This window comes from Podarcis pityusensis (assembly GCF_964106645.2).
Source record: "Podarcis pityusensis genome assembly, chromosome: 3".
In the NCBI taxonomy this organism is placed as follows: Eukaryota; Metazoa; Chordata; class Lepidosauria; order Squamata; family Lacertidae; genus Podarcis; species Podarcis pityusensis.
Window position 1 is genome coordinate 72,742,512 of NC_138026.1, and position 27,283 is coordinate 72,769,794.

The 27,283-nt window shown below is 38.7% G+C and overlaps 1 protein-coding gene and 1 long non-coding RNA gene across 3 annotated transcripts; one reads left to right on the forward strand and one right to left on the reverse strand.

Annotated features, from left to right (window-relative positions):
• Positions 1 to 8: 8 nt before the first annotated feature.
• On the forward strand, positions 9 to 27,245 carry CEP43 (centrosomal protein 43; the record flags this gene model as incomplete). Of its 2 annotated transcripts, XM_081000718.1 has the most annotated exons (13): positions 56 to 142; positions 2,863 to 2,916; positions 3,856 to 3,910; positions 8,394 to 8,482; positions 9,010 to 9,147; positions 9,310 to 9,393; positions 14,585 to 14,641; positions 20,126 to 20,343; positions 21,506 to 21,612; positions 23,371 to 23,433; positions 23,725 to 23,758; positions 24,642 to 24,735; positions 26,348 to 27,245. In XM_081000718.1, the coding sequence occupies 13 exons, from the start codon at positions 56 to 58 to the stop codon at positions 26,420 to 26,422; spliced, it is 1,155 nt and encodes a 384-aa protein (XP_080856844.1). In that variant the 3' UTR covers positions 26,423 to 27,245. The 2 variants fall into 2 exon arrangements, with proteins under 2 accessions (XP_080856843.1, XP_080856844.1); XM_081000717.1 differs by lacking the exon at positions 14,585 to 14,641 and having other exon boundaries at positions 9 to 142.
• Positions 9,406 to 14,571, reverse strand: LOC308474469. Its single transcript, XR_013984752.1, has 3 exons — positions 13,354 to 14,571; positions 10,484 to 12,621; positions 9,406 to 10,453 (listed from the first exon to the last, which is right to left on the reverse strand). It is a non-coding gene; the product is annotated as an uncharacterized lncRNA (long non-coding RNA).
• Positions 27,246 to 27,283: the final 38 nt, after the last annotated feature.

The following is a 27,283-nucleotide window of genomic DNA, read 5'->3' on the forward strand; positions in this document are numbered from 1 at the left end:
GCGGGGGCTCGTCTCGTCACTAGCTCAGTTTAGGTGGTTGTCAGGGAGAAGCAAGATGGCGACCGCGACGGAGGAAGACACGGAGCTGAGGGATCTCCTCGTGCAGACGCTGGAGACGAGCGGGGTGCTGAATAAAATCAAGGTGAGGAGCTGGCGGGGAGCGGGACGGAGGCTTTATGGGATGGAGGGGAGCGCCTCAGAAGTGCGTCGGCGTATGCCCGCCTGACGCCGGGAGAGGCGTGCTGTGCGTGAAGGTGCTGGTGGCGCGGCCCTCGCGAGAGAGCGGGTCGACACCAACGGCGCTAACGGACTCCCAACTGTCATTCCCGCCCTCTGGACAATGCCGCCTAGGCATAAGTGTCACGCGCTGCCCTTTGCATCGTGGCGCATGCGTGGAACTCCTCCTGAAGCAAAAAGAGGGTTGGTTGGTGGTCAGGAGAACATAACGGAGAGACTTCCTGCCCCGGAACAAAGGCCCGTCCCGCAGTGGCCAGCCAGGTGCTCCTGAGCAGTCCATAAAGCAGGACGTGGGAACTTTCTTTCCTGCTGTTGCTCCCCAGCATCTGGTATCCAGAGGCATACTATTTTCTGATTTCTCGATTGATAGCCTTATGCTCCAGTCCTCTTTACAACCCATTTAAGTTGGTGACCATTCCTACGTTTGGTGGAAGCAAGTTCCACAGTTTAGCAGTGCTGTGTGAAAAGTCCTGACACCATTAAACTTTATTGGGCGATCTGAGTTCTAGTATTATGAGAAAGGGAGAGGATGTATTTTCATGCTTTTTCCGCAGCATGTGTAATTTTATAAACTTTTCGTTCTCCCCGTTCTCACCTTTTGCTAAAACGACTGGGAGACCAGAACTACACAAAGTATTCAAAGTGTGAACATAACATAAACTTTTAACAAGGCATTACAATATTGGCAGTTTTAGTCAATATTGGACGCAGGGCTACTGTCCCAGTCTCCTCTTTACCAGGCTAAACATGCCCAGCTCCCTCAATCATTCCTCATAAGGCTTGGTTTCCAGACCTTTGATCATCTTGGTTGCCCTCCTCTGCACACACATTCCAGCTTGTCAATATCCTTCTTAAATTGTGCCAGTTCACTCATATTGGGGAGTTCCTTTTGGAGCTCCTCCAAATCCCTCTTTGGTTTTGCTACCCTATCTCTAGATAAGTTATGAACACCACAGTGTGCACTTTTCTAAACTTGCACTGTAGGTTTTAAAACGACAACTGTTTAAATTGATCTGAGGTCAACACCTACACTTTATAAGCTGCACTTAAAGCTCAAGCTGAGCATACACTGACCCTGAAATGAAGGCTGAAGCCATACTTCTGTTTGTTGATTGACTTTTTCGCTTTAGCTTGGTCTGTGTTTTCGTTCTTTACAGCGTAGAAGTAGGAGGGATCACTGATATTTAATACATAGTTGTTAGAATGTTTACTGTCAGACAGGCAGCATAGACAGTTACATGACATATATTAGTTAGAATGTATAGCATTTCCCCAAGACACGGGATATATGCTTTCCAATGGCCTTTTGGCATTGTTATTTGGAGTTTGACCACTTCTCTCATTCTTTGGGATTACACACACATTACCCTCCAAGAAAAAGGTCTATAGATCTTTGTTCTACAATGATAAGTTAGCACAGTCATTTACTTGGGTTCATTTTTCAGAAGCGGATGCAATGTGTGGCAGAGTCTCACCTTGCAGCATGAGGCAGTTCACTGATTCTTAAATAGTTGGGTAATTTGTTGTGTAGAGAGGGTAGGCATGAAGTGAATGTCCCTAGATGGAATAGGAGAGAAGGGTTGTAGGATTTGAATTATGGATGAGAATGTGTCAGTAGAAAATGAAGACCCCCAACAGATTGAGCCTGAAGAAAGGAAACCAATCCCATGGGTTAAAAAACTTTACTTTTTGCCAATTATGTTTATTGATTTTATAAATTTCAACCCAATCGTCACAAATTATACCAAATCAATACAATTTTGATTAAATGACTTCCCACTTGCCTTTGTTGATGTGACCTTAGCTTCTAATATTACTGTGTTAAGTATTTTACATTATCTCCAGTTACAATCCATTACCCAAAATTATCCCTTGTCAGCTGTATTTTTAGCCATTTCCAGTTGTGTTGAAACATTATTTAAAGCATTTACATACTTTTGTAAAACTTCAAGTGAGAATAAAATACTTCTTTTCCTTTCATTCTGTGTATGAACTTTAAATACACATGAGCAGGATATCTTAAATGTTTTTTTCTTCTTGGTTTTATGTATCTAATTGATTTGATAACATATTTGTATTTCACTTTTCCAGCAACAAATGCTGAACTCAAAGCAGCTCATAATAATCACAATAGCATTAAAAAACAACATTGCAATCACTATATCAAACACAATAGCATATAAATAAAGCAAGCAACAGCTCTTTGTGGAGTTTGTTGTCTGTTTGCATGTTGCTTTGGGTTGCCCTGGGCAAGATAAAGCAACTAACAAATTAAATTAATAAAATAATGATGTTGCTCCAAGTTCTAAACTGGCCACTTTGTACAATGTGCAAAGGGTAAGTTGATAGAAAATCTGTGTCCCTAGACCCTTTCATGAGTATTGCAGGTTGACTTGAACACTTGAAGTGTCATTCACATGGCTTAAGTGCTGCTATGTGGTTTTCTGTGTTGTAGTTTAAATGATGGAGATACTGTATCCCTAACCATACTTCTGTGTGACCAATGTTTCTGTGTGTAGTAATAAATTGGACCCTTCTGTGTGAGGTTTGTCTTGGTATCTAGTTTTCTTAATATATAATTGCAAAATGCTATACATTTATACAAATGCTGGCTCTCTGTTACAGGCAGAATTGCGAGCAGCTGTATTTTTAGCACTAGAAGAGCAAGAGAAAGTAGAGGTAAGGAGCTGCCAAAACAATGGACTTTTCATTTCATATAGATGTAAAAAAGCATTAAGAAGCATAATAGAATCCTGTGTGACCTCACAACACAAGTTTTAGGGAGTTGAACAAGTGTCCTTCATTGCTATCCTTGGAAGCCAGCTTTCAGGTAGAAGTAGAATCACTGAGTTATTGCAGTTTGTGTTACACCTATGTCTTGGCTTGTGGGTCTTATTTGTTCAAGCATCCCAAAGTCTAACCAACTGTTTCTGTCTCCCAAGATAGACAGTATAGTTTGAGATGCTGAACTCTAGGGCTACTGCTGCAAATTGAAAGGAGGAGGAGGAAACACTGTGTGCTTTCTGCTTACTTTAAAGTCTACAGTTGATGGAAGCCAAATGCTCCAGAAAAAACAGGGTGTTGTTTCCCTAGCCTTTGGCATCATCAAGTAGGTAAAGAATGAGTCAACAGTAAATAAAATGGTGCTGCTGCTGCCAACTTACTTCTAGAACTGAAATTTCAAAATAAAAAAAATCCTTCCAGTAGCACCTTTAAGACCAACTAAGTTAGTTCTTGGTATGAGCTTTCGTGTGCAAGCACACTTCTTCAGATACACATGTGTATCTGAAGTTGGTCTTAAAGGTGCTACTGGAAGGATTTTTTTTATTTTGACTATGGCAGACCAACACGGCTACCTATCTGTAACTGAAATTTCAAACTTTGTGTATTATTGCACAAAACAGAGCAATGGTTATTATTTAATGTTTTATCCTGCTCTTTTCTTCCTAGAATACCCAAGTTCAGCTTGGTTTGGGCGTTCAAAATTAATCACTGCCAAATTCTGGTACTTTATGATATAGGCGTGACTTCACTATGAGGATGCATATAGATAATTGTTATCTACCTGTTTTATATCTTTGTCTGTAATCGTTAATTGTTCTTCTCATTTTTTGACAGAACAAAACACCTCTGGTAAATGAAAGTTTGAAAAAGTTTTTAAATACAAAAGATGGTAAGCTCTGTCTCTGCTAGTTAAAGATACCATATATATTTCCCAATTAATGTGTGGACACTGAAGCAGATCAGTGAGGGAGTTTCTGTGGTTCTTTGGTGATGTAAGCAGGCTTAAATCACATCAGGAGATATCATTACAGTACTGTTCAAAGATGGCTCACTGCAGTGGGAAGTAGATGTACAGCAAACAGGGGTTAGCCTGTCCTTCCATAGATAAAAGCAAGCCATAGACAATTTCTGGTTAGTTCAGAGCAAGGTTCACTAATGTAGAAGGCAGAGCATTCTGCAGTCTGTTGTCCAGGGAGTTTTTTAAGGCCTCATCTACAACTGATGCCACTGGAGCTAACTGTGTCTGATGTTCTTACTTGCTTACCTTCTGTTTTTTCTCTGCCCTTTTTATAATCCCCTGCTTTTTCTTTATGCTAGAATTTTCCCAAACAAGGGCTTCTCCAAATTCTGTTAACTTTGCATCATCCCTCTTAATTTAGTACAAATTCCATCTTGTCACCATTTGGTTGACAGAATCTGCAAATTCTACACTTTGCTATACTTTTGTTTTGTTTTTTTAAATAATATTTATTAAAAGTTTAAGAATTAAAGAAAAAAGATAAAAAAAAGAAAAAGAAAAAAATAAACAGTACAAATCAACACATTACAATACATATACATAAAAAAGAAAAGCATAAAAAACACAATACATCAAAACAAAAACAAAAGCAGAAACAGTTAAAAACATATCCAATATTTCCATATCTTTATCTTTCATTAACTTGTTTCATCGACCTCCTCACACCTCCCTTTTTGTATTCTAGTTATTAATTGTTTCAGCAAATCCTTTCCATCTTTCACTATTTTCTATCATATAATTATCATAATTTATTTTAACCTTATCTTACCATTAATACCCTAAAACCTATTTGTATTTAACTCCTTATAACATTTCTACTAAAGCCGTATAATTTCATTCCAACATTTTTCTAACACTCATTAATTTTACAACATTTCTCTAAATAAAATTAATTTTATGCTTCCCCCCCCCCCAATCCTCTTCCACTGTCTCCTCTCCCTGGTCTCGGATTCTGTCAGCCCTTTCTATCAATACCATATAGTCCATTAACCTGGTGACCTTCTGTCCGAGGCTCTTAACTCTCTTCCCTGTCCCTTCTGCAGATCTTCTTCATATATATCCATGCACATTACTTTGTCTTCTGCTGATCTTGGTCTTAATTTCCTTCCTTTGGCACTGAGGAGTAGATCTCGGGGGAGCGCCAACCTAGCAATGTCTTTATTCCTTCTCAACAGGTCAGCCCATTCTCCATAGTCAGAACTAAAGTCCAAAAGATATTTCAGGGCGCCACTCTCCCCCTGACCCAAATCCAAGTCCCAAAGGCCAGAGCATCCCTGCATAGGAGGATCTAGCCAACTTTCCTTCTCCAATCCAAGCAGGGCGCCATCCCACCAAATCTGACTTTCTCTAGATTCAATCATAAAAGGCAACAGCTTATGTTCATCAAATTGCCTCTGGGAGGCCGGGGCTCCCTCCACTTGAATGACTTGAGATTCAACAACAACTTTCTCCTTCATCTTCTCCACAGCTTGCCATGTCAAAACAGATTCCTGGGTCAATTCCTGAGTAATTTCTGTATAAGTATTCCCTTTTTGTCCCAACTCGGTCAATTTTTGTCCCAAGTTGTCAATTTTAGTAGTCCTCACATCCATCTTCTCATGAAGCTGTTCCAATAAAGCACTTGTCTTGCAAAATGCAATCACTAGGGCTTCTTCTGTCAACATTCTTGTCCAAGGTCAAACTCTAGTTCTCACACTCTTTAATCTCTGCAGCTGGAAAATTCCCCAGCTCCACTCCTGCAACAGTTCCAAAAGCTCCCTCTAAAGGAAACAATTTCTATTTGTATCCATCCTTTTAAGCACAGATCCCGCCACCGAGCTAGTTTCAATTTTCAGTTACTTTCCCCCCCTCCTTTTTAAATGTAAAAAGAAGCAATTGAAACAATGTATTACTCTTATTTAACTATCTGTCAACATCGTTTTGTTCTCAGTCAATGAACTTTCCTAAAGCGTCAATCTTACTGACAGTCCATTCCCAGGTTCGAAGCGGTGGTGATTTATCTTTCTTCACTCTCTCTCCTGCAGGCTTAAACAATAGAATTTCCCCCCTCTTCTCCTGCTTCCAAGGGGGGTTTAGTTATTTTAACTGATGGAGATTTAATCCTCTACAGAAAACTTTCCAGGCTTTAGCTTGCAACGTCTTTGCTTTACTCTATTTACAAAAAAGGAAGGCGGACTTCCTGTTTGAGACCTTCCCATTTCAATGCCAAATTAAGAAGTTTAGAAATCCAATTTTCCGTTCTATTCACGGGTAGTTGTTTAGAGTCCAATTGTCCACAGGAAAAAGTCAGCGCTCTCCGGCAACAGCAATGCGGCTTCACTCCGTGAAAGAAGCAGTCGATTCGAAGCACCGCGCCGCTCACCCCACGTCACTCCGGATCCCCGAAACCGGGTTTCCCCGCGAGTAGGGGAGGCGCAAAAGGTGCCAGCCGAATCCCACGTCCACAGGCTTCTCCCGCCTGTGGTTTTTAATGGGTCTCCACCTCGCCGTGGCGGTTCAGACCCTGATTTCCATGGAGCGGATTCCTCCTGATCAGAGGAAATCCGCCATTGCCAGAGGCGCCAACCCGGAAGTCCTTTTGCTATACTTTTGTTGGCTGCAAGCATAAGCATAAAACTTCAAGCAGTTTCAGAGTGAAAGTTTTGCTCATGCCAGACCTTTGAATTATAAAACTGGAGGAAGGGAAACTACATAGGAATTTGTAAGTGGATTAAAAGCTGTACTTGGACCTGGTACTTTTCTGTATGTTCTTGAGCAAATCATTCTTGCTTCTGCCTATGTAAAATAGGAATAGTAAGCTATCAGGATTGTTGTATTGTGTAAAGAACACAAAGATTGTAAAATATTTTGAAGATTTAAAAGGCTTAATAAATCCTTTATTCATAATAACCCAAACTCAATTGAATGACATAGCTTTACAGTTAAAGGTCAGTCTCAGCAACCTCAGTGGAAACAAGACTGCATTTCATATTTAAATGTAGGTTATAGCAAGTTTTGCCAACAAAGGTCCGTATAGTTAAAGCCATGGTTTTCCCAGTAGTGATGTATGGAAGTGAGAGCTCTATCATAAAGAAGGCTGATCGCCGAAGAATTGATGCTTTTGAATTATGGTGCTGGAGGAGACTCTTGAGAGTCCCATGGACTGCAAGAAGATCAAACCTCTCCATTCTTCAGGAAATCAGCCCTGAGTGCTCACTGGAAGGACAGATCGTGAAGCTGAGGCTCCAATCCTTTGGCCACCTCATGAGAAGAGAAGACTCCCTGGAAAAGACCCTGATGTTGGGAAAGATGGAGGGCACAAGAAGGGGACGACAGAGGACGAGATGGTTGGACAGTGTTCTCGAAGCTACAAACATGAGTCTGACCAAACTGCGGGAGGCAGTGGAAGACAGGAGTACCTGGTGTGCTCTGGTCCATGGGGTCACGAAGAGTCGGACATGACTAAATGACTAAACAACAACAATAGCAAGTTTGCAGAGTGATTATTTGCCACATTTGGGAAATGGATGTTTCCGGGGAAATGTGCTCAGTTGAATTGCTAACCAATAACTGCTAGGGTTTTAGGCCTGAAGTAACTTGGAATTTACAGAAGTGTGTGTGTCCGAAATAAGACTTTAGTTTCTAGAAGATGTAAAATGGGTGGGGAACTGAATCTAGCCTACGGATCAGATCCCTGATTGCCCCCCACACAACCCATGAGTCAACTTTAATAAGTGCACAGGACCTAAAATCTAAACTCTTTAAGCATTTAGGAACTTGTATATGACATCAAGTGTGAGGCAGGTGGGTCTGGCTTGTGGGGAACTGCTTTAAAGGACAAATTTAGACCCATACTGGGCCACATTAGATCCATGGGTCAGAGGTTCCCCACTGCTGGTGTAAAGGGAAGTCCTCCCTGTCTTTGTAGCCCTTCATAAAAGAGTGTTTCAGAGTATATGACTTACATAATACTAGCCCTTCCTCCACCTATTTCTCCATTCTTCCTATTTTCCCGTTCTCAAGTGTAGTATCACTACCACTGGATCTTCCTTTCCTTGTCTACCTTCAAAATAACCATGCAATGAAAAGGGCTCCCTTGCCTAGAATTTCCTTACTCTGTTCCCCTGTCCCCGCCCAGCCTCACTACATTTAGGTTTTAATTTTGAATGTCAGTCTGTTTGGGAGCAATTTTTGAAGAAATTCAATGAAATATAGGAAGACCTGTTTATTCATTATTGAATGCCCAAAGCATTTTTTCACTATATCATACCTGTTTTGTAAACAGTAGCACTTAACTCACATTTCAACTGAAAATGTTAATAGTGAGTGCAAATGCTGTACAGGAAAACCAAATGTGGCTCATTTCTTTTTGTAGGTCGATTGGTGGCTAGTCTGGTTGCTGAATTTCTTCAATTCTTCAACCTTGATTTTACTTTGGCTGTCTTTCAGCCTGAATCAAGCACAGTAAGTAAGCATTTTAAGCATTATAACAACAAATTAGAGAATAACACATTATATTCATTTTAATTCTTATAACAACACATAATGTAATAACACATTTAATCATTATAATAACACATTATAACACAGTAATTCGACCAAATGCTTAAAATTGTCCCATCCTCAATTTTGTCCCCATTTGTCCCCAATTTCATTTTTCTGCATCATCTCTCCATTTCATTAGCATGTTTACTTAGGAGTAGACATTGCAAACAGTGGGGCTTACTTCTGATTTGACATGCATAAGACTGCAGTGCTAATCTGATTTCCCCCCTCCCCCCAAATACAATGGAACATTGTTTAAACCTTTGGTTCTGCTTTTGAATAAATGGGGGGAAGATATTAAGAACTTTAACTTGAATGTCGTGCTCATGCACTTTAGGGACAATTTCTTTTTCTGTCAGTCAGCTGTCAAATCTTGAATTTGAGAAAGAACAATTGTGTAAAATATATTGTGTTAATGGCCGGCAATGCTTTATGCTTATTTTTAGTTAAATGGGCTTGAGGCTCGAGAGAATTTAGCACGGGACTTGGGAATTATAGAAGCTAAAGCTACAAAAGAAGGGCCCTTACTGCTGGAAGTGATCAGAAGATGCCAGCAGAAGAAGGGAGTGTCTAACTTTGGAGAGGTAAGGATTTTGAAAATGTGTAGTATTTTAGTTATACTAACTTTCTTAATAAACTGTTTATCTGGATGTAGGCATGCTAAACAAACTATGACAAGCAACTTTAATGTTTATATTTTGGTGTGTTTAAAATTGTTTATTTTCTATTCTAAAACTATTATTTAGGTAGCCCCTATAATATCTGATGGTATATATTCTCCTCCAAAATCATCAGATGGAAGATCTAACATACACTCATTGCCAAGTAAGGTAAGTCAGAGTACTGGAATTAAGCTTAATATTATTTGAGAAGCACATTTTCAACTTTCAATTTTTTTCTCTGTTCATTCTTGTCTATCAAGTCTTTCATTTTGTTAATAGACCCTGTTTGACTTTCTAAACAGGAAGTAAGATATCGGGGAATGATAAAGGCAGATAATTGTTTAATGAAATAAAACCATAATCTGATGGGGTGCAGGTATAAATTAGAAAGAAGTTGGAAAGTGATATTATAAAACTAGAATGACAATGTGTGATGTGCAATTTTTGTTGCTACTTCATTTGAGAAGCAGAGCATGAATAGCTGAAAAGTTCTACTGCTTTTCTCCCGCACTCCTGCTGCTATGCTGTAGATAAACAAGCCAAAGTCTGGATGGCCATGTGATTCATATCCAGGCATGTGGTTTATCTGAAGGAAACAAAAGGTTACAAGTGTAACCAAAGTTTGTTCTTGGCTTATTGTTCATGGTTTGTTTGGTGAAAACCAACCACAAGCACAGGTTCAGCTGATGTAACAATCAAGGCTCTAGCTTCTTTTGTCTATGCTACGAGAGAGAAGGAGCGCTGCAGAAACTTTTGTTTTAAATTGTGGTTTAATGTGATGTGCAAACTAGGCCATTGAAACTTAATGTGGGGGGCAGCCTGTACCAGCTTAGTTTACTTAAGGTTGCTTGCCTGATTTGAATATTGTGTATTTACCTTGATACATAATAAATTGTGCAAGCCTGTACTAACAAGAGTTTGGCATACTTGTTGGGGAAATTAGTTTTGTAGACCATATGGACCGTATGTGACTTGTTTATTTTCACATTTGTTCTTCTTTGTTCCTTGTATCAGATAAGGAAGGTTAGATTTTTAGTAGTGTTGATTTTTTCTTTTTCCTAGTATCAAATTACAACTTAAACAAAAGAACCGTGGTGGCAGCAAGTTTGATTTTGTAAAGGCTTGTATCAGTGTTACTCTATGTAACCTTGGTTGTAGGAGCAAACAGATTTAATGAGATACATGTCTGCGGGTAGAAGACTAACTGTTGTTGATTGGCTTTGTGTTTCTAGTAGTTTTAGTAAAAGAACAAGAATACTGGGAGCCTCAAAAGAAACAATCTCTATTTAGAAACATATATTTCCTAAGGAGTGTGCCAATACAAAAAAGGAGGTATTGACTATCCAGCAGAATATTAAGAAGAAATTTCAGCCTTGATTATCTTGATTAAAGCTTTACATTGTTGGAAGAGTTACTGAGAAATTCTTTGCAACCTCTTTGCTTTTCTGTTTTCTACCTTGTCCCAAGAGACTCATGTTTCTTAACCAGATTCTTGCTTATTTTAATAAAGACTGAACAAAGAATGCTATACATAGAGAAGTACTGGACAGAGGTAAACTAACTGAAAGAATAGTGACTCCATGAATGGATCAAAAGTAGTATGCCTCTGAATACCAGTTGCTAGAAGCCTCCTACTTCCCTTAGGCATCTGGTTGACCACTATGAGAGCAGGATACTGGATTAGGTGGCTTGATGGCTCCTTACCCATCTAGTCCACCATTCTATTTCCAGAGGCCAGGTGCTTGGTTCTTGATCTGCTGAAGAAAGTATTTAAGTCCAAATGAGGATTCTTCCACCTCTCTTTGGGGAGCATTGGGGTTGCAAGAGAAAATACCAGAGGGCATTAAGATGATCAGGTCATAGAAATCATCTGTTTTGCAGGTGACAATAAAAAACTGGCATGAACTGGTAAGACATTTGCTGGTGTTGCTGTGGAACAGAGAAAATCCTCTTACCGGCTAAACAGTTGCAGTAGCTGTGGTTAAAACAGAGAGATTATGTATTCAGTGTAGCTATTATCGCTAGTGATGTGATGGTGAAGAGCAAAAGGTACCTTTGTTATAGCATGAATGAGCTGCTTGTAGGACAGAGAACAGAGATGACTTTGTCTATATGTAGAAACAACATTGCAGAGAGAACTTCTGCCACTTACTTCATCAGTGAAGTGGAGCCCTGTAAATGTAAACCCAACCACACTCTGATGTGTTGAACAGTAATATGTGCCTTCCTGTAAGTTAATGTTGTTTTATGTCACTCGGCATCAATAATATTTTCCACCATGTATGCATGTATCAGAAAGCTGTTGCCAATCCTGACTCCCTAGTGCAATGCATTGTTTAATGTTTCTGTTTGCATACATTACAACATTGGAAAGTACATGTTAACAATTTGTCATGCAGCCCAAAGTCTTTGTTAATTTCTTGGAACACTTAAAGTAGCAGCTGTTGGTTCTAGCTTTGGAGAGTTCCTTTTATGGGTTTCATTACCTGGATTATTCCCACAGCATCATTTCATATGAATCTTCCTTTATTGGGGGCAAGAGGATAAACTGGATGAATTGGCCCTTTCTTAAATCTAGGTGAAAACTGTTCTCCGCACAATGCCTTGTGTGATCCAAAGTTAAAATCTTGACAATACCTGTTTTCTTTTTTAAAGGCAGTTTGTTGAAGAGTAAATATTGAAAGCAAGGTGGCAGTATATTCACAAAAATGCACTCCAGTTGTTTTTCCCAAGTCACTTTTTTAACGTTTCTAAATGTTTATAGCTAATAAAACAGAACTTACTTCCAGTGCTTGGCTAATCATTTGGGATCACGGGAATTATTAAACTTAACAATGTGCTAGTAATGTTTTTCTAAAGATAAAATGTTTTAGTGTTGTTTTGTGAGGACACTGTTGTGGATAGTGGTAAGAAGATTCTTTTGAATCTTGTAAGAAGATTACAATTGATGGCTACTTTTTGTTAGGCTGCTAGGCAATACTAAAGTGTTTGTTTTTGTTTGTGTGTTTTAAATTATGTATTTCTGAACACTGCTAAAAATGACTGATGGTCAAAAGGAGACTCATAATGGTACTGTCTGTGTTGAGAAACTGGAATATGATTTTGATGTCACATGCTAGAACTTTGTGGTTTGCTAAATTATACTAGTTTAAAACTATTTTAACTGGCATGACTTCCCACAATGAAAAATGAAAATGTTTTGTTCAAGGTGTATAAGTAATAATTGTAAAATCTGCATACTGGCTGTGGTCTCATTTAAGGTTTCAGTCTGAGTCTGTAAGCACAAGTTGCACATCTGTGAACAGAATTCTGTACATAGCAGCAGGGGTTACATGACTCAAGGCATTTGAATCCTACCAAGTGCTTACAGTCTTCCTAGTAGATAAATAAATTGTCCTGTATAATAATAATAAAAAAATAATTTTTTATTTATACCCCGCCCTCCCCAGCCAAGACCAGTCTCAGGGCGGCTAACAACCAATAATAAAAAGAAGTTGATTAAAATACAATTTAAAAGATTAAGATACAATATTAAAACAATTAGGGAGCAATCTCATCATAGGAGGAGAAAGGGAAAAAAAGGGGGGGGGGAGGGAATCAAACTGATTCTGAGCCAAAGGCCAGGTGGAACAACTCTGTCTTACAGGCCCTGCGGAAAGAGATCAGATCCCGCAGGGCCCTGGTCTCAAGAGACAGAGCGTTCCACCAGGCTGGAGCCAGTGTTGAGAAGGCCCTGGCTCTGGTTAAGGCTAATCTAACTTCCTTATGGCCCGGGACCTCTAGGGTGTTACTATATATGGACCTTAAGGTCCTCCGTGGGGCATATCAGGAGAAGCGATCCCGTAGGTACGAGGGTCCTAGGCCGTGAAGGGCTTTAAAAGTCAAAACCAGCACCTTAAATCTGACCCTGTATGCCACCGGGAGCCAATGCAGCTGAAAAAGCACTGGGTGAAAATGCTCCCATGGCAGAGACCCTGTGAGGAGCCTCGTTGCAGCATTCTGCACCCGCTGGAGTTTCTGGGACAGCTTCAAGGGCAGCCCCATGTAGGGCGGATTACAGTAGTCAAGCCTGGAGGTGACCATCGCATGGATCACTGTGGCCAGATCGGGGCGGGAAAGGTAAGGGACCAACTGCTTGATGTAAAGCAACCAATTTGTTTTCCTCAGGGGAAACTGAAGTAGTAATACTTCCTTATCAAATCTACATATATTTTATTACTTTTCACAACAAAATATCACCTTTTATAACTTAGCATATAAAATTGTACTCTTTGGCATTTTTATGGAACTTGCACACTAATCCAATGCTCATTTACTCATATGTAAAACCCACTCTTTGATTAGTGTAGCTTACAGCATCAAAAGTATAAATGCCTTAATTTTATGCAAGCAAAATGGTGAATGAACCCAGTACTCAAGAAAGAGAACTGCACTGTATGCTACCTAAACAGTGTGTGCAGAACTTTTGCCATCTGAGAAATAAATAAACATTGAAAATAGAACCACAAATATTGTTGTAAACAGCATATACAAAATGGTTTCATACAATCACAGTATTACAATCTCTTTGTTTATTTGAATACTGAGTTAAGCAATACATAACACATTTGAATGTTTATAGGTACAGTATACACAAGTATTCTCTAATTATTTAGATTATTTTACGTAAATCTTCTTAGTGCACATTTTTTGTAAATTAAACCTGTATTAAAGCATTTCACTCATTCCAAAATTTCAGGAGAGCTTCTTTTCAGAGTTTCCCAAAGTTTCCAATTTTTCTTTCCCCGTGACCCAGGCTTTCATATCTCTGATCTTTTATCTAGAAGGTAGACTAGGTAATGAAATGCTGTAGAAGTAGAAAACGCATCTCTCTTAAAAGGAGAAATGGTAGCTTCTGTCTAGTAACACTGAATGTATTTCCTGTACTATTCCAAAAGTATATCCAAGTATAGAGGCCATACTCAAAATAGTTGTTTCACTTCCAAATATGAATGCTAAAATTTTACATGTGTGCTGGGGCAGTGTAAGCAAAGCGTGGTGGAACACAGAATTTTTTCCTGTGGCAAGAAACTGGAAAGAAAATTTTGTAGATTATAATGCTTATGAAATTTATCAGACTCATTCATCACATCTCTTACCATATTTCATTTGAAGCCTGTGATTATTTTTAAGTAGGTGGGAGGTGACAGCTCATGAAGCAATCTACTGGTCAAGCAGAAAGAGAATGTAGTAGGCAAGGCTTTTAATCGGGTTTTTAGAGTGATAGCATAGATCTAACTCAATAATCTAGATTTCACATAGCATAACCCGCATATAATTTGTTTTCATTTTTGTGCCGTTATTTTATTCTTGTGCTCAGATACCAAGGTATAAAGGACATCGTAAACAGAAAAGGTGCTTGGACACAACTGAGCAGGTAAAATGCATGAGGAGAAGAAACTGACAGGTGCTTGTAGTTCTACCTTTAAGAAAGAGCAGCTTGCACTAAAAATCATTGCAACTGACTCATGGCATTCGGTAAACTAACTCCACAAATATGTAGATGTGACACAGACTCTGAGGCACAATATTAATTACATTATGTAAATTTAATGCAAAGCTTATTAATAAGCTTTACCTATCTTTATGGAGCGGGTGCTTGCTTGCCTGCCCTCCTTCCTGCATTTTATGACTCTCCATGCAGTTTTTGTATCAAAAGGTCACATCTTTGGATTCCAAAACTTTAACAATTAGGTTTTTTGACACAATTTCATTCAGTAATGTTACTGCTGTATATTGTTAGTTCTTGGTTAACTGAAGGCCAGTTCACACATTAACTCATGAAATGAAACCCTTTCCTACCCACTTGGAATTCTGAATGTTTCTACATACCAAATATGACTTTAAAATTTGAAGCATTTGCCTGACCTTCACTTTGCTGAGGATAGAGGACCCGATAATTTCCCCCCATCAAAGTGAGGGGCAGGCAAGCAGCTGAGGACTATCTAACTTTCCCTGCATAAAGGGAGAACCTTTAGGATTCCAACCAGGCAGAGCAGGGCTGACTTACCTGTGGTTGCTCATTAAACATAGTGTGTACTGGTGCTGAGATAATGGAGTGTATATCTTGGATAATCTTGAGTGAATTACTTTATCTGAAACATTTCACTTTGGCTGTTAGGATGTTTGGACCTGTCCCTTATACAAAAACAGCTTTGTGGCAGAGTTGCAATTAAGATTTCAGGGAATAGCCACCCATTTCCTGTTTCACTTAGTTGAATACAGTACTGCTGCTCCTCTGCTCCACCCCCAACCTTGTGCATCTTTTGAAAGCCAGTCCAGAAGGCATGAAGAGAGCTAGGAAAGGATGCTTTTGGTGGTTTGCTGTTTTTCCTATGAGATAGCTATCATATTCCCTTCCTTACCCTGTCCTGAAGGAATGGAGAAGGCAAAGACTACACCATCAAGTAGTGTATTTATTTTATTTATTTATTTGCATATAAAGTCTATAAGCCTTCCTGTAACAGAAGCTATTGGGAGATTACCAAGATAAAAAATGAACACAATTACAATTGAAATGTGGTAAAAAGCAGATAATAAAAACAGGTATCAAGTCTAAGGACAGATCACACCAAAATAGAAAGTTGAGAATCAAAAACTGGAGCACTAAATCATATAAAACAAAGGGATAAAGTCTACAAAGTGTAAAATAACCCAAAAATTAAAAAACATGGGAAAATAAAAATGTATTTGCCTGGCACTAAAAATATGTTACAGTAGATACCAACAAAGTCTCTGTAGGGAGACCGTACAACTATCATGGGGCTACTAGCAAAAAACGTATTTTCACGCATAGCTACTACCTATACCTCAATTGGCAGAGTCACTTAGAGCAGGCCTTGGGTTATGAACTGAGGTTCCAGTGCGCGCATATAGGAAAATACCATAAGGTTCTTTAAAGGCCGAGTAATGGATGACTGCACTTGACCTTTAGTTCTTTTTGAAACACTATACTGTCATTGGTCATAAGATGATTTGAGGACTAGCAGGCATTTGTGGGATTGCTTTTTTAAAAGTGTTTCAGCATTTTTTCTATTCTGAAAGCAGCTTTTACTTTCAACTGGTCACATCTGCACTGTAATATAAAGCACATGGCTTCCTCCAAAGAATTGTGGGAACTGAAGTTTACCCACATGCAGACACACTCATACACAGAAAACCCTTAACAAACTACAGTTCCCAAGATTCTTTGAGGAAAGCCATGTGCTTTAAATGCATGGGGTGGATGTGACCTAACTCTGAACCAGCTTCACTGGTGTGTATTCAGGATGAAACTAGACAGTCCCCAGCTTTGTCTTTGCCTCCTATTGTGTGAATGCTGGTGGGGTGGCGGGGGACATTTGCATGTGTGCAGCGATGCTTAACCTTTCTTCCACGCTGTGATGCTTTTCTATTTTTTATTAGTTTCTAATTTGTTCTTAAGATTATATTTTCCTGGATGCATTATGTCACCTCCACTATTCTATAAGCTGCCTTGAGCAGTTTTTAATGAAAAGGCAAGATAGAAATATTTTAATAAATATATCAGTTGGACAGATAAGCAGAGGAAACTGCTTTATACTGAGGCTGACAATTGGTACTCCCAGCAGAGTACAGCTTACACTGTGTAGCAGTGGCTGTTCAGAATTTCAATCGGGGTTTTTTCTAAACCCTACCTGAATATGCCGGGGATGGAACCTGGAACATTTTGCATGCAAAACACATGCTCTAGCACTGAGCTGTGGCCACTGCCTTCTCATTTGCAACCTTTTTCAGTGGCCATTTTCCCCTTATTGCCAGATCAAAGATAAAAAATAGGCCCCCAGCTGAAGAATTGGGAAGGAATGATAGGTGGGGGGAAGGTAAAGGTTAAGCACTCCTACCCTCTGATAACTGCACTAAAATCCACCTTAACCCCCCTCCCCAATATTGCTATTAACTATATAGCAGGTGTTTGGGGAATGATGTGCCTACCTGTTTGCATTGCATAGGTTTTTTCAGCCTGTAAATCTTTATGAAAGGACAAGGGTTTGGGTATCATCCTTCTAGGATGCTGCTACTGAGAAGTGGAAATAGTAATGCTTAGTATTTGTATACCACATTTTAAGTGTTCAGAATAGTTTTTAAATCATTCATCCAAAGTTGTGATTTGTTTGATTATATGGAAATTTGCATTAGTCAGCCTTCAAAATCTAGATGAAATTTCTCGATGAGCGGTTAATGGCAATTTACCTGCTAGAACTACTAAATTGGTTTCAGAACTGGTTACAATGAAACTGACATAAATTCTTAACTATAAAATTGTATCAGATTACTAATACAAAAATTCTATTCTAAGAAAATTGGAGCTTTGTTGAATTGTGAGAGCCTGAAGAAGAGTTTTTGATACCACACCTTTTAAATTTTTAACTCTAATACTGTATATGTTTTATATTGGGGTAAGGGACCTGAATTTAAAAGTAATCGCTGACACTCCTTATGCAGATATTGTTGGCATCTGTCTGTCTTGGGAAGAGTGTGCCTTTGGGAGTAAAGTCAAACCGTTGGAGAGTTACCTGCTGTGGCTGTAGAGAACAATACAGTAGAGACATATTTTATTACAGGTGGGGCGGATGAAGTCATCTGGTTTTGGTGCTATAGGTGTGCCATGGCATTTCTTCCCTCTGCTTCTCAAAGTGGTCATTCCTCCTCTGGTCACTACTATGGCTACATGACTTGACTGTCTCCAGGCACTACAATCATCTGCAAGGGATTCCCATACCAGCCTTCATGTCACATTTGCAGACATCTTTTTAACACAGAATTGGTCTGCCAGCAGGCCTAGTGCTCCCTGCTATCTTCCATTCTGTGTACATGACCAAACCAGTGTTGATGTTACAGAGACAGGGTTGCAAACATGCTGGGAATGTGGGCTTGGGAGAGCACATCTTTCTTTGGCATTTTGTTTTGCCATGTGATGCTGGAAATCTGCCTGACGCAGCACAAATGAAAGGCATTGAGGCATTGCTCCTGGCGGGTGAAAGTTGCCCGTGACTCACTTCCATAAAACAGTGTACTCAGTGCAGAAGCCTGGTAGACCTTCATCTTGGTATTGGTTGTTAGCATCACATTTTCCCATACCCTTTTGGAGAGGTGAGCCATTGCTGTAGCTGCCTTGCCAATACGACTGTCCAGCTCAACATCGATTGAAAGGTTGCTGGTTATGGTGAAGCCCAGTCTACCACCTCAAGCATGTTGCTGCCTATGCTGATGTGTGGAGTGCTGGCTTGGAATGCTGGCGATGTCCTGACCCATCAGGCTGATAATGAGGTGGAACTCCATGCAGGCTTGGGCAAAATGGTTGGTGCAGATGTGGAAATAAATTTACCACTCTTATGAATGAAAAACAATACTGCTGTTTTATTGAGTACTGCATTTTATTCATGTTGTTTCTATTAATCTGGTAATTTTAGGTTGAAGTCCTACATCTATTTAACCTGGGATTTAATTCTATTGAAGTCGTTGGGCTTTAGGGTGGTATTTAATACTTCTTCTAGATAACGTTTTTATGTTGCCTTGGATGCTCATGGAGTGTAAGGGTTATATATCCCATATAAAATGAAGCTGCCAAGTAAGTGTGTTTTAGGATTATATTGTAAAATTCATTTGGGGCTCAAGTGAGTAGCAAACATCTCAAAACTTTAATAACTATAACTGTTACAGGTTAATAACTATAATAACTCATTAACTTTTTATGGTTTTATTATATGGCATTATTGCTGTAAACATACTTTGATTTTTTTTTTTGATTTTTTTTAAATAATTTTTATTAAAGTTTTGAACAACAAAGAAAGAAAAGAAAAACATACACAATACATATAACAAAAACACACAAAAAAACCAAAATTCAACAATAAAAGAACAAAAAAACATAACAATTAAAAACAATATCTCTTTTCCATTTCCGTTTTTTAGTTACTTATTTTCTGGACTTCCTCATACCTCCTTCTTTTGTATTCCAATCCAAATTGTTTGTCCAGCAATTTCTTTTCCACTTTTTTAATCCCAATCTTTAGCTTTAATACGATATTGAAATAAATAACTTCAACTTCTTTAAACCTGATCTTTGGTCTTAATATCATATAACGTTAAAATTTTCCCTCTTAATGTCAAATTTCCGTTTCTTTAAACATCTTTAATCCTAATCTTTAATCTTAGTCTATCATTAACTTTAACCTGTACAGCTGGAAACCGCTTATTTTCAGTCCAACATCACTCTAACATTCTTTAATTTTGCAATGTTTCTGAAGATAGTCTTTGAATTTCTTCCAATCTTCCTCCATCGACTCTTCTCCCTGGTCACGGATTCTACCAGTCATTTCTGCCAATTCCATATAGTCCATAAGTTTCATCTGCCATTCCTCCAGCGTGGGAAGTTCTTGTGTCTTCCAATACTTTGCGATGAGTATTCTTGCTGCTGTTGTTGCATACATAAAGAAAGTTCTATCCTTTTTTAACACCATTTGGCCGACTATGCCCAGAAGAAAGGCCTCTGGTTTCTTAGGGAAGGTATACTTAAATACCTTTTTTAATTCATTATATATCATTTCCCATACTTTGATTTTTTTTTAATGCTACAGTGGAATATACATATTTAAAAAATAAATAAATGGGAAACCTTTATCTTTTAAACTTCTTTCTTTACAAGTTTGTGAAACTGGCATTTCTGTCTACACATTGCAATTAATTTAACAGATAATTGAAAAACTGTTGAAGTGACATTGTGCCTACATGACTATTGATGTACTACTGTATGTTCTTTTTTTGTATACAAAAATGGATTATAGCTCAAGGGTAGCAAATTATATGACTTGTTTAAGGAAGTGGTTTGTTTGTTTTTCAGGTTACTGGAACAAGTCATAGTGATACAAGCATCTTGTCTGGAGAAGCAAAGAGCAAAGGCAGCATTCACTCCTTACCCAATGAAACAAAACTAATTTCTCAACCAAACAATGATGTAGATACCAAAGAAAAGAATAATCTAGCAGTAGGAGAAGATGATGCAGAGGGAGATTCCTTCTTTGATGATCCCATACCAAAACCAGAACAAAGTTATGACTGGTAAATTGAATGAACTACAACTATAAATGTTTCCTTTAGACAATAAAATAGTTAGACGTTTTGGCTGGAGGATGCTGCACTTTTCTACCTTAGAATAAATAAAAGAGAGGGTACATGTTTTGCACAAATTGTAGAAGAATAGTTTGTTGCAGTGCCCATAGATTGCCTTTGTGTTTCCCCCATTTACAGAAATCGCTTTTTCAAAAATAAGAAAATATATTTCCTGCTTGACAATAGAACCCTGTAATTCAGAAATATTTATATTCATGTCTTTATATATGCAGATGTATTTTGTGATGATGACACCATAATGGCTTCGGTGTGTTTGGAAAGGCTGGCAGTGTCGGGACACCAGTGCTTCAACTTAGAGAATGATGGATGAAGCCCTGCATGCAGCAGAGCTTCAGAATATTCTGTCTAAAAGTAGCTTTGTGCATCACCTAAGCTGTCCCAGAAACTAAATGGCACTCCGAAACCCGCCTCCAACACAAGCCAACACTGATCAAACTCAGTGTCACTGCATGACAGAAGTGAGACTTGATCAAGCAGATCTTGGACTAGCTCAGCCCCTCCCTAGTCTTGGAATGCTCTGTTTCAGGGCTTTCTGCTAACTGCTGCCTCCAGGCATCCCACCAGCAGGCAGCCTGCACTTTTGGCAGCCTGCAGAGTCCAGCTTAGCTGGGAGAGGAAAGCAGAAGACACTTCAACCCTGTCTAAAAGTGAACAACAAGCTGATGTATTGAGGGGGGGGGGTGGATTGCTCTGCACACGTGCAAATGGTATGTTGTGCACAGAATATTTTCCTTGAGGCAAGTGGAAAAATTGTAACAACCAAATGGTTGTTATTGCATACTACTTCATACAGGTTCAAGGAATAATCAGCTCTGATGCCATGTCTGCTTCTGAAGAAAATTTTACTTGAATTCAAAATCATAACATGGTTGATACAGTTTATATTTATATTTACATCTGAATCTCTTCCTCTGGGTTATGTTGATAAAACATCACATGACATAAACAGTTACACTGAAGAGGCTTTGGAATAGGTGAGAATGTGTGCAGAGCTTTTCTTGCCATAACTGGCATTGAGAGCCATCATTCATGACTCAGTTTGAAGCAGTTAAAAAATGATGTATCTCTCCCCCTTCCCTCCTTTTTAAAGGAAGAATGACTCTATCAAGGAAGGAAATGCTTCTCTTTCTGATGTACCACCTATAAAGACTGGTCTGAGCTCTTTGTCTGGAGCACCTCCTCTAAAAAAGTCTGACAGTAAGTTGTTGAATGAGAAATTACACTCCCTTGCTCTAAATATTATAATAATCTTGCATTACAAGAGCATACCTTCACTTAGCTTTGTGCTAGATCATTACCATTCTGGTGTTGTTGTAAACAGTTTAAAGTTATTATTTTGCACCAGAAAAAGAGGATAGGTACCTAGCTGTGATAAATGCTGTGCAACCAGGGCTAGTTGGCAAATAGTGATGTAGTGTTCTTGTGCATTGCTGGGTTGCAGCACGTTACTCCCGACAACCAGTTCAGATGCTATAAAGCTAACCTGTGGACTTGCAGAAATTGTTGAATTCCACTTCCCATCAACTAGCATAGCCAGTGGTCAAGAATGATGGGAAATGCGGTGCAGTAACGCCTGGAAGGCCACAGGCTAGTCACCCATTCTGTATAGAATCCATTCAAATTTCTGTGTCCCCCACTGTTCTTGTACATAGATTCTAATTTATATAGCATGCATCTTTCTTTTATATGATCTGCTGACTATTATAATGGACCCAAAGCAGATTACAATTTTTAAAAAGAATCTATTCAATCAGCAAAACAATCAAATAACATCTTAGGCACACTGTCATTCTATATTTCTTGGATAGCTATCAGTTTTCAACTGCAACAGTCACCTTTTATGAAGTAGGAGAATGAACTGGCAAGTATGTTCTCCAGTATTATATGAAGATTGCATTCACATGTCACAGTAAGCTATAAATCATGACTTACTGTGCATAAACAAATCTCACCTGCTTTTTCTTCCCCCTAATCATTGCTAGGATGAAAGAAACCAATATTATTGGCTTGGCATTAAACCAGGGATCATAGTTTATTTCAGTACAAACAAACACAGTCTGTAGCCAAGGTTTTTTTTTTTGCTTACTGATCATATTTTGTTTCCTCCCACTCACTGGCATGTAAGTGGGGCACCTGGCTTCCACCTGGCAGACACCTCTCCCACTTACTAGGAGCCAAGAGGCACAGGGAGCTCATGGGGAGGAGGAACAGGAGAGTCAGATTGGCTCCACCACTGGACCCACACAGTGTTGAGCTCCCCATATCTTGCCCCTTTTCTGCTCAGAAAGCAGTACCGGTGCTTGCTATTCAGTAGCCTGGTGCGCAGTTCAGCCTTCACACCAACTGCAACTGCTTCCAGTACAAGCAGGAAAGGAGTAGTGAAGTGGCCTCGGTCCAGTACACCTGAAGGAGTATCTCCACCCCCATCGTTCTACCCGGACACTGAGGTCCAGTGCCGAGGACCTTCTGGCAGTTCCCTCACTGTGAGAAGCCAAGTTACAGGGAACCAGGCAGAGGGCCTTCTCAATAGTGGCACCCACCCTGTGGAATACCCTCCGACCAGATGTCAAATAGAACAACAACTACCACACTTTTAGAAGACATCTGAAGGCAGCCCTGTTTAGGGAAGCTTTTAATGTTTGATGGATTACTGTATTTTAATATTTGTTGGAAGCCGCCCAGATGGGCAGGGTATAAATAAATTATTATTTATTTTATTTATTGGCGGGGTATAAATAATAAACTGTTGCTGTTGTTGTTCATACATAGTAAGCCATGGTTTTTGTCTTATCTTGACATGAGAACATGAGCATAGAAAATCAGCATGGCTGCTCTTAATACCAACATAGCAACTTCACATTTTCACTCTGTCATCTATCTGGTTAACATGCATTTTAAGTAGGTTCTGTAGGAAGCAGTTACACACTTTTGATCTTCCTAACCTCTGTTTTACAGATGCAAACTCAATTTTGAAAGATGTAAAGATGATGAATTCTAAATTTGGATCACTTGAACTAGGCAAGTAGCTCTTCTTCAGAAGGACACCATTAAGAACTTTTTATTGCCACATCTTGTTTGGTAATTGTTCAGACAAAAGATAAAAATTATTTCTATGCATAGATTAATAAGTTTGATGAAATGCTTTGCAGCATGTTAAAAGCTGTTCTAAAGTTACTATTTTTCAGGGGGGGAAACCTCATGGTCCTATTTTCATTGTTAAACTAGGTTGATAGCAAACACATCTTTCTAATTAAATACTGTATGTAATTTCAAGTTTTCTAATCCTCCATTTTAATTATTTATAAGCAGGGGATGAAGAGGAATATGCTGATGATTTCAATAGGTAAGAGAAAATTCAGAGTGGTATACTTCAAGCATTTATTTGCATTTGATATAAGTTAAAAAGAATGCCCATTATTTTTCAAAAAGGGTTTAAAAAGTTGTGTTTCCATATAGCTATACACCACACAAGCATTTTCAAACTATTTACTGCTCTTTTATTAATTTCTTGACGTTCTAATACTCTGGGCATGTTCACACATTATGGAAAGTCATGGCTAGTGAACATGCTGATAATTTCCAGTTTGCTCCTTTTTGTTAACAAACCATGATCCTTGGCTTAGTGTTGTGTCTGAGCTGGGGATCATGTTTGTTTCACTCTGCACAAACCTTTGCTTCAGGTAGTGATTTGTTTGGAGTGAAACAAGACCCTGATCCCTGGTTCAGATGTAACACTAAACCAAGGATCATGGTGTTTTTCTCCGGCTTGCTAGTAGAAAGGAGTAGAGTAAAAGCTATCTACATGTTCAACATAAACTATTAGCCATTGATTACTGTGACATGAACGCAGCCAATTATGTGCTTCCAATTTTGATGTGTGAAAATATATTTTTTTAATGAGCTGTCTTGGTTGGTTCTTGAAGTCAAGTAAATATACGCTTCCTTAAGTGATCACATGGCACCAGCAATTCTCTATAGAATCACTTTGTGGGATGCGGGGAGCTCCATGTAAGTCACTGGCACTTCGAAGTAACAACTCCTGGTATTTGATGAATTTACTTTAATGTAGGATCTTTTAAGCAGTTTAGCCCACACTTTGAAATTCAACATTTTATTTATTAGGTATTTAGAAATGTTTCTCATAGATATTTTAATTTATAAGGTGTTCTTTAACATTAAAGAATAGAGCTTTATTGTTTCCATCTTTTAACTTTTCCTCATGTCAGTACTAGTCATCGGTCAGAGAAAAGTGAAGCCAGCATTGGTGAAGAAATAGATGATATTTCCGTAGAATTAGACGACTTCAATCCTAGTGATAAAGTATGTATATTATACTTTACATCGGGATGGGCATGTATCCATTTTTATTCTCAGTAGAATAGAATCCCATTTTTGTATTCTGAAGGTTGCTTGCAAACATATCGTTATTGTGAGAAACAGTTAAGCCAAACAGTACCTGTACCTGTTTGCAACTGTGTTTAAGGGACCCTTGCCAAGTGCCACCTAGTGGGACACCTACTATTAGTAGGATCCTCACTCCCCAGGCGGTTTACTTGATTGCAGCAGGGGTACTCCAAACAGCGCCTGGTGGTTGAGGCTGGGAATCAGCATTTCAATCCCACAATGCCCCAGAACAACACTACATCAGAGATACTGTAGGAAATTTAACTGATGGCTCTCAGACCTAGCCTTGCAGCCTTCCTTGATTGGAACACCAGGCAGGGGGATGGGATTGAAGGGCAGGCAAAGGAGAATGGGAGTTCTAGTTCACAACATCTGGATGGTACCACATTGGCAACCCCTGCCCTTTCTCCTTCCTGTGCAGAATGAGTAATGTGTGAACTGAGCTCTGCTTAATTTATTTGATTGTAAGATCTCCTTAATAATTGCAGTATATTCTCTGTTTGAAGGAGGATGAGAGGTGGAGGTTATGGTTTCAGGGATACCACATATTTCAAGAAGCATAGCACAGCATAGCTCACACATGCTTTTTCCATATGGCCAAAATAAGGGAGGGAGGGGTGACACCTGAAACATATTGAGATTTTCCCAAGTAACTAACAGTCTCATGTGCACTTAATAAAGATTAATACTTTTAAGTCTCCAGTTCAGGCAACAGAATTATCTGTATGATCTGAATCACTGTTCTCTTACCTTAGGAGTATTCTGTATCTCTGTACATTAACAAATGCCATTTTGCTCTTCATTTTGCTTCAGTAGCAAGTATATATTGTAAAAGTTCATTTTTTAATCTTCACTGAAAAGAAATTAATAAAGTGTTTGAGTATATGAAATTGCTAATATATTTCCCCAACTATGGATGAAATCCATCATCATGCCAGCAAACACAGTGGAACTTCCCCTTCTTCTCCTTATGCCTGCATCTGCTCCATCCTGCACCACAATCTGCTGCAGAGAGTCTCCCAATCTTCTGGAGCAGATTTTAGGGGCATGCTGTAGGGAAGAAGAGAAGGGGAAGCCCTGTTGGTAGCATTACAATAATAAAATGAACACAAGCATCAGCAGTGGCACAAAGCTTCTAAATATTGATTTTTAAAATATGCTCTCCTTCCTTATTTTACTGAAAATTTAATGTACTAAAGCTGCTATCCTATACAATCTTTCCTAGGAATATGTTTCATTGAACTCACTGAGACTTACATAGGGTTGCCATATGTCCACTTTTTCCAGGACATGTCCTCTTTTTCACAGGTAGAGTCATCATAGCAAATGTGTCCTCTTCTTTGTTCTTTAAAATATGGCAACCCATATAGATAGATAGTAGTGTGTTGCCTCTTGCTCATAGGAAAGTACTTGAGATCTTCTTGATAGGAGTTTTTAATAGAAGATAATGTTTTAAAGAACAGCTTAGCTATAAAATACACTGGATTTTAAACATCAGTTAACATTTTAATATTTTCTTTTCTCCTAGCTTGAAGACTTCACACAAGATTTCACCATTTCTCAGTTAAGTGGTGAAGCAGATTACTTAGAGGATGTTGCATGAGTAGAACAAGCAAAGATCTTAATTTGTTGACTTGAAGAACTTTGTAGACTATATTTTAAGACAATCACTCTGCTGAAATATCCCCTCCCAAATTGTGCCTTGTGTTTCAACAGAAACTCCCCCAACAAACTGGAGTTGGGAAAAGAGTTTTTAAACTTGTAAGAACTGAAAGAAGAAGTAATTTTGGAGCGTGGTATTGCGGTCTCGTTAAGCTAATTCGTATGTGTAATATGTCAAATATTTCCCAGAAAGATGTCCGTTGCAGGCGACAGACACATCAAGATGATTGATCTACAAGAATTCATAAGGGAAGAGATCTACAAAACAGATAAACAGTGGCAAACATGGCTTAATGTCATGGCAACCATTTGGCTTTTTGCTGAAGAACAAACAGTATTTGAACTTGCTCTTCTGTTGACCTAATTAAAATTACAGTTTTTCTCTCTTAGCTGTTGAAATTACTTTAGTGGCCAGGAGATATAAACCGAGATCTTCAAAACTGACTCGTTAGATTGCCTAACATGAGGCATATTAAAATACTTTAGTGGCTGAATCATGAATCCCTGTGGTTTCTAGTAAGTTGGTCCCTTGTTGCAACTTAGGTGCTTAGTTTTGCATGGCCAAGATCACTAGGTACTTCTGAAAATTGCAGCTGGAATATGAGCCTTAACTCTAAACTTATTTTTATATGTTTAAACATTTGTTATTCTAAGATAGCCTTTTTTTTTTTGTTAATTTAATGAAAGCTATAAATGGTTATTAGCATGAGGGTTTTTTCTTTGAAACACAGCTTAATACTGAATAAAACTATTCCAAGAAGGACTGTTTTAAAGTTTGGGAATGTTATGTGATGAGAATCCT